The following is a 14,901-nucleotide window of genomic DNA, read 5'->3' on the forward strand; positions in this document are numbered from 1 at the left end:
ATTTAGCCATGAAAAAGAAAAAGTTATTAGAAAACTGAGAAGTTCTTGGTAATTCAGTATATGGTGACAAAAAATATTTTTTAACAAATGGATATGCTGAGTAATAAAATAGATTTAGTTCCATTTTCACTTATTTTAAACAGCAGTAAGATTTAGCAATAACATGGGTTTCCACAAGGATAGAGTACAAAATAGTAATGATGAGAACGTTAAACAAATTTAGTAGTTTATCAATACTAATTTAACCTTTCATTTAAATATATGTTGACAAGCCAAAGTGCACTGATGATAAAGTCTTATTTATTTAAAAGTTCAAGACTTATTGCATGTTTGGTGATAAGCTTGCACTTTGTTTGTTTTTTTCTTTGCACTTAGTTTTTATAAAGTGTTTGGATTCTAAGCTTTCAGTTGCCCTCACGCAAAGCACACCAATGGATCTCTTTGTAGTTCTAGTGATCTGTCTTTCTATTTTGATTTTCCTTTTTCTATGGAATCAGAGGCATGCCAAAGGGAAGCTGCCACCTGGGCCCACTCCTCTCCCAATTGTTGGAAATATTCTGCAGATAAATATTAAGAATATCAGCAAATCCATAAGCAAGGCAAGTATGATTACTTTTCTTCCAGTTGTTTGTAATGAGTAAATAAGATAGCCCTATGTCTTGTCCCAGACTCGTGTTTGTTAAAAGTGGTTTTAAAGGGGAGTTCCCATTGGACACCTGGACGTGGTTTTATTTATATATTTATTCATTGTTATTTATTTTTATTCATTTATTTAAAAATATTTATTTTTGGCTGTGCTGGGTCATTGGGCTGTGCTGGGACGTGGTTTTATTTATATATTTATTCATTGTTATTTATTTTTATTCATTTATTTAAAAATATTTATTTTTGGCTGTGCTGGGTCTTCACATGCACAGGCTTTCTTTAGCTGCGGAAAGCAGAAAATGCACTATAGGTGTAGTGTGTGGAATTCTCCTGCCATGACTTCTCTGAGAAGTCTCTGTGGCTCTTGGGTTCAGTAGTTGCCCCTCACAGTCTCCAGAGTGTCGGCTCAGTAGCTGTGGCACTCAGGCTTTTTCCTTGCAGCGTGTGGGGTCTTCCCAGACCAGGGATCAAACCAGTGTCCCTTGCATTGTGAGGCAGATTACTGCTGGATTACCAGCGGAGCCCTATTAATTTATTTTCAATTGATCTAGAGTTGATTTACAATATTATGTTAGTTTCAAGTGAGAATATATAAAATTTTGTAGATTATGTTCCTTTGAAATTTATTATAAAATACAGGCTGTATTCCCTGTGCTGAACAATTTATCCTTGTAGTTTATTTGTTTTATACATCGTAGTCTATAGTTTTTAATCTCTTACCCCTCTTTTCCCCCTCTATTCTTCTTGTTTCCCACTGGTAACCACTAGTTTGTTCTCTATGTATATGAGTCTGTTTGTATTCTGTTCAATTCATCAATTTTATTTTTTTTAATATTCCACATATAAATGATAACATAGAGTATTTTTCTTTCTCAGTCTGACTTACTTCACTAAGTGTAATGCCCTCCAGATTAGTCTACGTTATTGCAATTGCAAAATTTCATTCTTTTTTGTGGTAAAGATGGTAAAGAATCTGCCCAAAATGTGGGAGACCTGGGTTTGATTCCTGGGTTCAGAAAGATTCCCTGGAGAAGAGAATGGCTACCCACTTCAGTATTTTTGCCTGGAGAATTCCATGGACAGAGGAGCCTGGTGGGCTACAGTCTGAAAGTGAAGTTGCTCAGTCATGCCCGACTTTTTGCGACCCCATGGACAGTAGCCTGCACCAAGCTCCTCAGTCCATGGGATTTTCCAGGCAAGAGTACTGGACTGGCTTGCCATTTCCTTCTCCAGGGAATCTTCCTGACCCAGGGATCGGACCCAGGTCTCCCGCATTGTACACAGACACTTTACCATCTGAGCCACCAGGGAAGTCCTGGGCTACAGTCTAGGGGGTCGCAAAGAATTGGATACAGCCTAGTGACTAACACTTTCACTTCACTAGGAGGCAGATCCAAAAATATATGCTATGATACACGTCAAAGAGTATACTGCCTATGTTTTCTTCTAGAGTTTTATGGTTTCTGGTCTTACATTTAAGTCCTCAACACTTTTTGAGTTAAGATTTGTATATAGTATGAGAAAATGTTTTGTTTCTGTGTTGTTTGTCACTGAGTCATGTCTGACTTTTTGCGACCCATGGACTGCAGCATCCCAGGCTACTTTGTCCTGCACTATCTCTTGGAGTTTGCTCAAACTCATGTCCGTTGAGTCAGTGATGTTATCTAACCGTCTCACCCTCTGCCACCCTCTTCTCCTTTGTCTTCAGTCATTCCCAGTATGAAGGTCTTTTCCAATGAGTTGGCTCTTTCTGTCAGGTTGCCAAAGTATTGGAGCTTCAGCTTGATCAACAGTCCTTCCAATGAATATTCAGGACTGATTTCCTTTAGGATGGACCAGTTGGATTTCCTTGCAGTCCCAGGGACTCTCAAGAGCCTTCTCCAACACCACAATTCAAAAGCATCAGTTCTTCAGTGCTCATCCTTCTTTATGGTTCACCTCTCACATCCGTACATGACTACTAGAAAAACCATAGCTTTGACTATATCGACCTTTGTCAGCAAAGTGATGTCTCTGCTTTTTGATATGCTGTCTAGATTTGTCATAGCTTTTCTTCCAAGGAGGAAAGATTTTTTAATTTCATGGCTGTAGTTACTGTCCACAGTAATTTTGGAACCCAAGAAAATAAAATATGTCACTGCTTCTACTTTTTCCCTTCTATTTGCCATGAAATAATGGGACCGGATGCCATGATCTGAGTTTTTTGAATGCTGATTTAAGTCAGCTTTCCCACTCTCCTCTCTCACCCTCCTCAAGAGGTTCTTTAGTTCCTCTTTGCTTTCTGCCATTAGATTGGTATCATCTGCATATCTGAGGTTGTCAATATTTCTGCTGGTAATCTTGATGCCAGCTTTTGATTCATCCAGCCCAGCATTTCATACGATGTACTCTGCATATAAGTTAAGATATACTCTGCATATAAGCAGGGTGACAATATACAGCCTTGTTGTACTCCTTTCACAATTTTGAACCAGTCAATTGTTCTATGTCCAGTTCTAACTGTTGCTTCTTTACCCGCATACAGGTTTCACAGGGACAGGTAAGGTGGTCTGGTACTCCCACCTCTTTAATAATTTTTCACAGATTTTGTGATCCATACTGTAAAAGGATTTAGTGTAGTCAATGAAGCAGAAGTAGATTTTTTCTGGAATTTCCTTGTTTTCTCTTAGAAGAGGATGAGATGATTGGATGGCATCACTGACTCAATGGACAAGAGTTTGAGTATACTTTAGGAGTTGGTGATGGACAGGGAGGCCTGGTGTACTGCAGTCTATGAGGTTGCAAAGAGTCAGACATGACTGAGCAACTGACCTGAACTGATCTTGTTTCTCTATGATCTAATGAATGTTGGCAATTAGATCTCTGGTTCTTCTGCCTTTTCTAAACCCAGCTTTTTCATCTGGAAGGTCTTGATTCATGTACTGCTGAAGCCTATCTTAAGATTTTGAGCATAACCTTACTAGCATGTGAAATATTTTAATTTAATTCTTTATGTGTAGCTGTCTAGTTTTCCTCATACCACTTATTGAAGAACTTGCCTTTTCCCTACTGTATATTTTTGTGTCCCTTTTCACGGATTTGTTGTTCATGTAAGTGTGGATTATTTTCTGGGCTATATGCTCTGCTCCATAGACCTGTGTCCATTTTTGTGCCAGTACAATTCTGTTTTGGTTACTGTAACTTTGTACTGTAGTCTGACATCAGGGAGTATGATACTTTCAGTTCTGTTCTTTCTTTGGATATCTTTGTCTACTTGAGTTACTTTGTGTTTCCATACAAACTTTAGAATTACTTGTTTTAGCATTTTGAATATTACACTGGTATTTTGATAGGATTTGCTTTGAATCTGTTGATTTCCTTGGGTAATATGTAATATGTTCGTTTTAACAATATTAACTTTCCCTGTCCATGAGCATGTTATGTTTTTCCATCTATTTGTATTGTCTTTTTTTTTTTAAAATCAGCATCTTATAGTTTTCTGAGTACATGTCTTTTACTTCCTTGGTTAATTAGATTTATTGCTTGGAATTTTATTCTCTTCTATGTGGTGATAAGTGGGATTGTTTTAATAATTTCTCTTTCTGATAGTTTGTTCTTATTGTTTAGAAATGGAATAGATTTCTGTATGTTAATTTTTTTTATCCTACAACTTTTCCAAATTCACTGATGAGCTCTAGGAGCTTTTTGTTGGGATTTTTAGAATTTTGGACAGCAAGGAGATGCAACCAGTCCATCCTAAAAGAAATCAGTCCTGAGTATTTATTGGAAGGACTGATGCTGAAGCTGAAACTCCAATATTTTGGCCACCTGATGTGAAGAACTGACTCATTGGAAAAGACCCTGATGCTGGGAAAGATTGAAGGTGGGAGGAGAAGGGGACAACAGAGGATGAGATGGTCAGATGGCATCATTGACTCAATGGATATGAGTTTAAGTAAACTCCAGGAGTTGGTGATCGACAGAGAGGCCTGGCCTGCTGCGGTCCATGGGATCACAAAGAGTTGGACACGACTGAGTGACTGAACTAAACTTAGAATTTTATAAGCATAGTATTGTATCTTCTACAAATAAGGACAGTTTTTCTTCATTCTTTTCAATTCCTTTTATTTCTCTTTTTTTGATTGCTATGGCTTTGATTTCCAATATGATATTTTGAGTAAAAGTGGCAAGAGTGGGCATCCTTATCTTTTTCTTGATTTAAGAGAAAATGCTTTCAGTTTTTCACTGTCAAGTATGATAATGTTAGCTGTGGACTTATTATATATGTGATTTTTAAATTATGTTGAAGTATGTTGCCTCTATACCTACTTTGTGGAGAATTTTTAATCTTAAATGGATATTGGATTTTATAAAAAAAAACTTTCCTACATCTATTGAACAATCATATGATTTTATTTTTCCATTTGTTAATGTAGGGTATAACATTGATTAATTTGAGAATATTGAACCATACTTGCATCCCTGGGATTAATCTCACTTGTCCATGATGTATGACACCCAGACATGATTTTAGATGGTATACAGCTAAAGGTTGCCAGAAGGGAGTGAGATCAATGAGATCATTGTTGAAATTGTCAAAAGTAGGAATTCTCTGTCCATGTTGTGACCTATGTGTCCTTTATAGCACTTATTTTTGGTGAATTCTAATGGCAAAGAAATTGCTTTAATTTTTTAAAACTGCATAGTTACAGAGTGATAACCCCAAAATTTTCCTGAAAGAATAATACATTGATTTGAAATCAAGGAAATAACCAAGTTTCAAGAAATTTCATAGTTTCTGTTGTGTTTGCTCAATTAATGAATTACTATTCTATAGGTTGGAGAAGGCATTGGCACCCCACTCCAGTACTCTTGCCTGGAAAATCCCATGGATGGAGGAGCCTGGTAGGCTGCAGTCCATGGGGTCTCTAAGAGTCGCATATGACTGAGTGACTTCACTTTCACTTTTCACTTTCATGCATTGGAAAAGGAAATGGCAACCCACCCCAATGTTCTTGCCTGGAGAATCCCAGGGACAAGGGAGCCTAGTGGGCTGCCGTCTATGGGGTTGCACAGAGTCGGACACGACTGAAATGACTTAGCATTAGCATTCTATAGGTCTTTAAATCTTGAAGGAATTATCGGAAATCTGACTTCTCTGGGAAAGGTAGTCATGAGAGCACTGCCCCTGGAAGCTCCTCCTTCTGTGTATCAGACTCTGGTTTTGAAGTGACTATGTCAGCACCCCAGCTCATACACTTGTTAACTCACAGGCTTGGTCAAATTATAAAATCTCTCTGAGCTTTAATTTCTATTTCTTTAAAAGGTGAATAATAATTATTATGCACAAATATTAATACCTGAGCTTAACAAGTTGTTGAATGCCTACTTTCAGTCCCAGGTGTGTCAGATGCTGGGAATTTTCAAAGTGAAAGAAAGTGAAAAATTTAGTCACTCAGTCATGTCTGACTCTTTGTGACCCCATGGACTGTAGCCCGCCAGCCAGGCTCTTCTGTCCATGGAATTCTCCAAGCAAGAATACTGGAGTGGGTAGCTCTTCCATTCTCCAGGGGATCTTCCCAACCCAGGGACTGAACCGAGGTCTCCCACATTGCAAGCAGGTTCTTTAATTATCTGAGCAGTGAATTAAAAAAAAAAAAAAAAAAAAGGTCAGCAGTATGGAATTTACAGTCTAGATGGTAAGCGTGTATTTATGAAACAGTTATCCAAATAAGTGCATGATTACAAACCATATAATAGGAACACAGTGATGTAGTTTAAAAAGGTGATGTAGTTTAAAGGATTACAGGTAGGAGGCACAGTTAGTAAGGGTTCTCTGTGGAAGTGAAATTGGAGATGAGATCTGAAAAATAATTAAACATTAACTGGATAAAATACAGGTATATGTTTGTTCCATTTTTTTTTCAGCCTGGAGCAGACTTAGTTATTGAAATGTCTGAAAGAGGACCAATTGTTTGTCACCCAGAGAGTAGGTAAAAGCATGGTGTGAGATGAGATTAGGCAGGTAAGCAGAGAGCAGAGTATGTAGATCTTACAGGGATTTTAAGAATATTGGTCTTTACCATAAAAACAATATGATATTCTTTAACATTGGCTTTGTGAAATGGCTTGCTGTATGGAGAATGGATTATAAGGTGGCAAAAGGACTCAAACATTGGACAAGTTGAAAGAGTGAAAGTCTGTACACTAAATAAGCTGTCATGATAGAAAGACCGCAATAATGCAGTGACTTAAGGAAGACAGTTTATTTCTGCCTTCCACATAGCAGGCGTAGAGTTAAGTGCTGCTGAGCTGCCTCTCCTCCATGAGTTCTTTCAGAGAACCAGATCTTCTCAGTCTTGTAGTTTACCATCGCATGCTCTAAGGCTTTTGTTCTCATTTGCAGCCACAGAGGGGTCATCTCCATGCTGTCATTTCAACCTATGGATAGGAGGAGAAATGAAAGATGTGTTGTCATCCATTTATGCCAGTGTAGAATTTGTGCACATCCCTTTTGCTTATCTCAGTTCATGAAAACTTACTTGCATCATCTCACTGGGAAGATGGAAAATGTCTATGGCTAGGTCCTTATGTATTTTGAATGCTTAGAGGTCTCTGGTGCTAAAGATGTGAAGAATGGATGATGAGGGGATGATTATCAGTCTGCATGTGTGAGAGATGGAGCACCTTCCCTTAAACAGAGGAAACATATCATTTATTGCCACTATAGGAAGGAAGGAGCAATTACAGGTTTGGCAGAAAAAAGTTTAATAGAATAATACTAATAAAATTCATACTATGGCCTTTGTCACATTGTAGGAGCTGAATAAAGAATAACTATTGATGTTGATGATAATAATAACAGTATTCCTAATACTATAATGATAATTATCATTGTAGTAAAGTGATATCATATTAAATTACTGGTTCTAGAAATTGAAACCTTTTATAATGGGTGAATCTTAAGATTAAAAATATTTCCCACATTATCTACATTTTCCTATATTATCTACATTTTCAGTTTTGAAATGCTCACTGTTCTTGCATCTCCTGTTCCTTTTCCAGCTAGCAGAAGATTATGGTCCTGTGTTCACTCTGTATTTTGGCATGAAGCCCACTGTGGTGTTGCATGGATATGAAGCAGTGAAGCAAGTCCTGATTGATCAGAGTGAGGAATTTTCTGGCAGAGGTAGTTTACCAGTGGCAGACAACATCAACCAGGGATTAGGTATGTTTCTATTTGAGGAGTGTGTGGGAATTGTAAGTTGGAAAGATTCAAATAGGCTAAGGAATTGAGAAATTATAGGTAATACAGGGGTTTATGAAAGCATCATAAATAAACAGTTTTCTATGGATCATTAATCCATATTTAAAATTATGAAGATGACACAGTCTGAATGAAACATTAAGTGCAGTGAAAGCAAATCTTCTAACAACTAATGTTCTATTAATAAATTATGACCAGGTAAGAAAATGAGAAGAGACAGAGAGAAAAATAAGGGAGGAAAATGACAACAAATTATCCTAATTATTGAATATTTTGCTTTCTGGCCTGAGTCATGGTTGCTAAGAGACTAGTTTTGGAAGCTTGCATGATATATACATGGAACCAACAAAGGTTTGAAGTATGTACATTGCATTCAATTTTCTATTCTTCTTAGAAAAAAAAGCAAAAGAAACTTTTTTATCCAATAGAATATAATACAAAGCATAAAGCACAAATATGCTCTGAAAAGAGGGTCATGGGGAAACAATAATGATGAAAGGCCTGATAGGAATTCCTGAGGCTGTCACTCCTATATTTAATCCCTGCTTAGGTATCCTTGTCATTTCCTGGTTTAAAGACTCTCAGCTAAAATTCATGGCAATGGATTATTCTTCTCTGTTTTTGGTTTTCGTCCTGATAGGAATTGTTTTCAGCAATGGAGAAATATGGAAGCAAACTCGGCGTTTCTCCCTCATGGTTTTGAGGAATATGGGGATGGGGAAGAGGACAATTGAACACAGAATTCAAGAGGAAGCCTTATGTTTGGTGGAAGCATTAAAAAAAACCAATGGTGGGTATTTCTTTATGTAATTAGCAGTAACTGCTTGGGCAGACTAAATGCTATTACAAGTAGACTACAGAGAGATAATGGCTCAAATCCAACAGAAGTTGACTTCCTGCTCACATGACAGTGGTAGGAGGGGAAGTTGCTGGCATAATGGCCTTTTCAAGCACCTGGTTTCCAGGGCCTTTGATGCCTTCAGCACATGGTTGCCTTCCTGTGGCTCCCAGAGTTCATCTCCTTGAATGGTAGTGAGGGTGAAGGAAAGAATAAAAAAAAGTGTGATACTCTTCTTAATAGGTCAGGTATGGCAGGCACACAAAAGTTCTTTCATATTCCACGGGCTGTAAACTCAGTCACAAGAGTTGGGAAATGTGCTTATCTATAAGAGGAGCTGGGAAATGTGCTTATACATGTGCACAGGAAAAAGAAACAAGTGTTAATTTTGGCAATCTTCTAGTAACTTGGTGAAAATAATTTGAAAGACTAAGTTCTCAGGTAGCTTCTTGAGAAGTATTGCAAATTTTTTTGCAACACATGTATGTCACGTCATTATGCAGTACACCTTAAACTTGTACATTCTTGTCTATCTGTGATATCTCAACAAAACTGAGATAAAATTAGTGGTTCAGGTATAGATTTTGCACCAAGTACTTCTCTGCGCATAAGGTTGTATTATAGCTCCCCTTGAGTGTGAAGGGAGGGAGCTGCAGCAGCACACATCTGCTCGGTGTACATGTGTGTGGATGCCCATGCAGGACCGAAGAGGGGGTAGGAGAGAAAGGCGTGAATAGGAGACTTGACAGGGAAGGAGCAAGATCAGAATCATAAGACATATGTGGTTTTTAACCTCAATATTTCATTTTTAAAGAACATTATTAACTTACTAATGCTATATTCTAACTTGTAACTCGGTATTGTGGTTTTTTACCACTGATATATAGTCATCTATATAGGTTTCTCTCCCTCATTTTTTGGTGCTACTGATATAAACAATGCAATAATTACAGATATATGCATGATTCTGGTTTCTTCTTTGAGTAAGTTTCTCAAATAGCGTGTCAATGAACATCATTTGGACTTTTGGTGCATATTACCTAGGAATGGGTGGGAGATTTGGCAGAAGCAGTGATAAGAACACAAGGTTCATCTGAATAGATTCTTCTCTATCCTTATGTTAAAATTTAACATATTAAATATGTTTGCATGTTCTTTTATCAAGAACATTATTAATAGTATAGTAGCTTATTATTTTGCAGGTACCATAGTTTATTTGACCAAGCTTTATTTATTTGTCCAGATAAACTGTTTTCAATACTTTGTTGATAATAATATAAAAAACATATTAATCATTGAATATTTCTGATTACTTTCTAGAATAAAATTTCTGAAATGGAATTAGTAAATCAATAAATAATGAAATTTGATACACATTATTTGTAAGTGGTTTTGTCCACCTGATTTGTATTTCAAGCAGAAATTATTGTTAGCTGTTTCCGTTTTCCCATAATTAGTATGGCCTTCTCTCAGCTTCCTTACTGATGACCACCCAGACGCTGCTTGATTCCACCTAACTATGGAGACCTCATACTCATGGGGTAGCCCAGTTTGACTACAGAGTTCCAAAGAATAGCAAGGATGGATAAGAAAGTGTTCCTTAGTGAATAATGCAAAGAAATAGAGGAAAAAAATAGAGTGGGAAAGACTAGGGATCTCTTCAAGAAAATTAGAGATACCAAGGGAACATTTCATGCAAAGATGTGCACAATAAAACAGAAATGGTATAGACCTAACAGAAGCAGAAGATATTAAGAAGAGGTGGCAAGAATACACAGAAGAACTACACAAAAAAGATCTTCATGACCCAGATAATCAGAATGGTGTGATCACTCACCTAGAGCCAGACATCCTGGAATGTGAAGTCAAGTGGGCCTTAGGAAGCCTCACTACGACCAAAGCTAGTGGAGGTGATGGAATTCCAGTTGAGCTTTTTCAAATACTGAAAGATGATGCTGTGAAAGTGCTGCACTCAATATGTCAGCAAATTTGGAAAACTCAGCAGTGGCCACAGGACTGGAAAATTTTCATTCCAATCCCAAAGAAAGACAATGCCAAAGAATGCTCAAACTACCGCACAATTCCACTCATCTCACACAATAGTAAAGTAATGCTCAAAATTCTCCAAGACAGGCTTCAGCCATACGTGAACCGTGAACTTCTAGATGTTCAAGCTGGTTTTAGAAAAGGCAGAGGAACCAGAGATCTAATGGCAAAATCTGCTGGATCATGGAAAAAGCAAGACAGTTCCAGAAAAACATATATTTTTGCTTTATTGACTATGCCAAAGCCTTTGACTGTGTGGATCACAGTAAACTGTGGAAAATTCTTCAAGAGATGGGAATACCAGACCACCTGACCTGCCTCTTGAGTAACCTGTATGCAGGTCAGGAGGCAACAGTTAGAACTGGACATGGAACAACAGACTGGTTCCAAATAGGGAAAGGAGTACATCAAAGCTGTATATTGTCACCCTGCTTATTTAACTTACATGCAGGGTACATCATGAGAAACGCTGGGCTGGAGGAAGCACAAACTGGAATCAAGATTACCAGGAGAAATATCAATAACCTCAGATATGCAGATGACACCACCCTTATGGCAGAAAGTGAAGAGAACTAAAGAGCCTCTTGATGAAAGTGAAAGAGGAGAGTGAAAAAGTTGGCTTAAAGCTCAATGTTCAGAAAACTAAGATCATGGCATCCAGTCCCACCACTTAATGGCAAATAGATGGGGAAACAGTGGAAACTGTGGCAGGCTTTATTTTTCTGGACTCCAAAATCACTGCAGATGGTGATTACAGCCATGAAATTAAAAGACGCTTACTCCTTGGAAGGAAAGTTATGACCAATCTAGACAGCATATTAAAAAGCAGAGACATTACTTTGCTAACAAAGGTCCATCTAGTTAAGGCTAAGGTTTTTCCAGTAGTCTTGTATGGATGTGAGAATTGGACTATAAAGAATGCTGAGTGCTGAAGAACTGATGCTGTTGAGCTGTGGTGTTGGAGAAGACTCTTGAGAGTCCCTTGGAATGCAAGGAGATCCAACCAGTCCATCCTAAAGGAGATAAGTTCTGGCTGTTCATTGGAAGGACTGATGTTGAAGCTGAAACTCCAACACTTTGGCCACCTGATGCGAAGAGCTGACTCATTTGAAAAGACCCTGATGCTGGGAAAGATTGAGGGCAGGAGGAGAAGGGGATGACAGAGGATGAGATGGTTGGATGGCATCACCATCTCGATGGACATGGGTTTGGGTAGACTCCAGGAGTTGATGATGGACAGGGAGGCCTGGTGTGCTGCGGTTCATGGGATTGCAAAGAGTTGGCCACGACTGAGCGACTGAACTGCACTGAACACGTGCTGGCAAAGTAATGCTCAAAATTCCCCAAGCCAGGCTTCAACAGCATGTGAACTGTGAATTTCCAGATGTTCAATCTGGATCTAGAGAAGGCAGAGGAAATTGCCAGAAATCAAATTGCCAAAATCCGTTGGATCATCAAAAAACTGACAGAGTTCTAGAAAAATATCTACTTCTGCTTTACTGACTACGCCAAAGCCTTTGACTGTGTTCATCACAACAAATTGGAAAATTCTGAAAGAGATGGGAATACCAGACAACCTGACCTGCCTCCTGAGAAATCTGTAGGCAGGTTAGGAAGCAGCAGTTAGAACCAGACATGGAACAACAGACTGGTTCCAAATTAGGAAAGGAGTACATTGAGGCTGTGTATTGTCACCCTGCTTATTTAACTTATATGCAGAGTATATCATATGAAATGCTGGGCTGGATGAAGCACAAGCTGGAATCATGATTGCCAGGAAAATATCAATAACCTCAAATACACAGATGCTGCTGCTGCTAAGTCACTTCAATCGTGTCCAACTCTGTGCGACCCCATAGATGGCAACCCACCAGGCTCCCCTATCTCTGGGGTTCTCCAGGCAAGAACACTGGAGTGGGCTGCCATTTCCTTCTCCAATGCATGAAAGTGAAAAGGGAAAGTGAAGTCACTCAGTTGTGTCTTACTCTTCACAACCCCATGGATTGTAGCCCACCAGGCTCCTCTATCCATGGGATTCTCCAGGCAAGAGTACTGGAGTGGGTTGCCATTTCCTTCTCCACAAATACACAGATGATACCACCCTTATAGCAGAAAGTGAAGAAGAACTAAAGAGCCTATTGATGAAAGTGAAAGAGGAGAGTGAAAAAGTTATGAAAATGTTGGCTTAAAACTGAACATTCAGAAAGCTAATATCATGGTATCCAGTCCCATCCCTTCATGGCAAATAGATGGGCAAACAATGGAAACAGTGAGAGACTTTACTTTTTTGGGCTCCAAAATCACTACAGATGGTGACTGCAGCCATGAAATTAAGAGGCACTTGCTCCTTGGAAGAAAAGCTATGACCAACCTATTATTTAATATGACCAGCATATTAAAAAGTAGAGACATGACTTTGCCAACAAAGGTCCATCTAGTCAAACCTGTGGTTTTTCCAGCAGTCATGTATGGATGTGAGAGTTGGATTATAAAGAAAGCTGAGCACTGAAGAATTTATGCTTTTGAACTGTGGTATTGGAGAACACTCTCGAGATTCCCTTGTACTGCAAAGAGATCCAACTAGTCAATTCCAAGGAAATCAGTCCTGAATATTCATTGAAGAGATTGATGTTGAAGCTGAAACTCCATTACTTTGGCTACCTGATGGGAAGAGCTGACTCATTGGAAAAGACCCTGATGCTGGGAAGGATTGAAGGCAGGAGTAGAAGGGGATGACAGGATGAGATGATTGGATGGCATCACCAACTCGATGGACATGAGTTTGAGCAAGCTCCGCAAATTGGCGATGGACAGCAAAGCCCCGTGTGCTGCTGTACATGGGGTTGCAGAGAGTCAGATATGAATGATTGACTGAACTGAACTGAACTGAGTTTGTCACTGGTTAACTGACTGTTGGAAGCTTATTTCACATGTTGGGCAGAACCTTTTTCCTTGTAACTTCTACTTTTTAATCCCTGCTAGACTTTTTCCTTTTGGAGTATAGTGTTGTGGTAGTAACCAGGCTGGAGAAGGCAATGGCACCCCACTCCAGTACTCTTGCCTGGAAAATCCCATGGATGGAGGACCCTGGAAGGCTGCAGTCCATGGGGTTGCTGAGGTCGGACACGACTGAGCAACTTCACTTTCACTTTTCACTTTAATGCATTGGGGAAGGAAATGGCAACCCACTCCAGTGTTCTTGCCTGGAGAATCCCAGGGACGGGGGAGCCTGGTGGGCTGCCATCTATGGGGTCGCACAGAGTTGGACACAACTGAAGCAACTTAGCAGCAGTAGCAGCAGCAGTAACCAGGCAGAAGCAGGATGGACCTCCCATAGAAAATTTAGTTTAGCTGTTAAGATTGGTAGTGATACACACATCTCAATAGGATATGAAAAGGTCTATTACACACATAATGAGGCTTTCTGTGGAAGGCAGGTGGCTAGAAACCAGATCCAAAAATGGCTTGAGAGAGCAGAGGAAGGATGCAGGCTTGAGATTTTTATGGGCTTTTGGGGATAGATTGCAGATGAAGGTTCTCAGTGAAAAAGCAGACCCTGTGTGCTTTAAATTTTGTTCTTCTTGCAAAGTATCACTTGAGCTTTCTTTAAAGTCACCTAGTCCAGATGTCAGTAGAAGAAGAAAAGACGAGGTTTACAAATTTTCATCAAACAGGAATAAAGCTAGTCATATTCTTTATTTTGGTTGGGAGGCCTGTTTCTAATACTATAACATATTTTCAAAATATCTGAATGTAACTCTAATTTCTGTCACTGTTCTTTTCTTCTATAGAAAAAGCACACTCCAATTTTTTTCTTTAAAAAATTATTTGTTTTTAATTGAAGGATAATTGTTTTACAATATTGTGTTGGTTTCTGCCATACATCAACATGAATCAGTCATAGGTATACATATGTCCTTTCCCTCTTGCACCTCCCTTCTACCTCCCACGCCTTTCTACCCCTCTAGGTTGTCACCCTGGTTTGAGGTCCCTGATTCATACAGCAAATTCCCTTTGGTATCTATTTTACATATGTTAGTGTATATGTTTCCATGCTATTCTCTCCATTCATCCCACTTTCTCCTTCCTCCCACCCACCTGTGTCCATAAGTCTGTTCTCTATGTC

General features: G+C 38.9%; 1 protein-coding gene across 1 annotated transcript in view; it reads left to right on the top strand.

Moving 5' to 3' along the window:
* The first annotated feature begins 396 nt into the window (after positions 1–396).
* LOC113884506 (cytochrome P450 2C31) overlaps positions 397–14,901 on the top strand; it is a 47,578-nt gene continuing 33,073 nt past the window's right edge. The window contains exons 1-3 of the mRNA XM_027529126.1: positions 397–599; positions 7,690–7,852; positions 8,532–8,681. Coding sequence (XP_027384927.1) covers positions 432–599; positions 7,690–7,852; positions 8,532–8,681 — 481 coding nt within the window. The 5' untranslated portion in view covers positions 397–431. The remainder of the gene's footprint in view (positions 600–7,689; positions 7,853–8,531; positions 8,682–14,901) is intronic.

This window comes from Bos indicus x Bos taurus, chromosome 26, assembly GCF_003369695.1.
Source record: "Bos indicus x Bos taurus breed Angus x Brahman F1 hybrid chromosome 26, Bos_hybrid_MaternalHap_v2.0, whole genome shotgun sequence".
In the NCBI taxonomy this organism is placed as follows: Eukaryota; Metazoa; Chordata; class Mammalia; order Artiodactyla; family Bovidae; genus Bos; species Bos indicus x Bos taurus.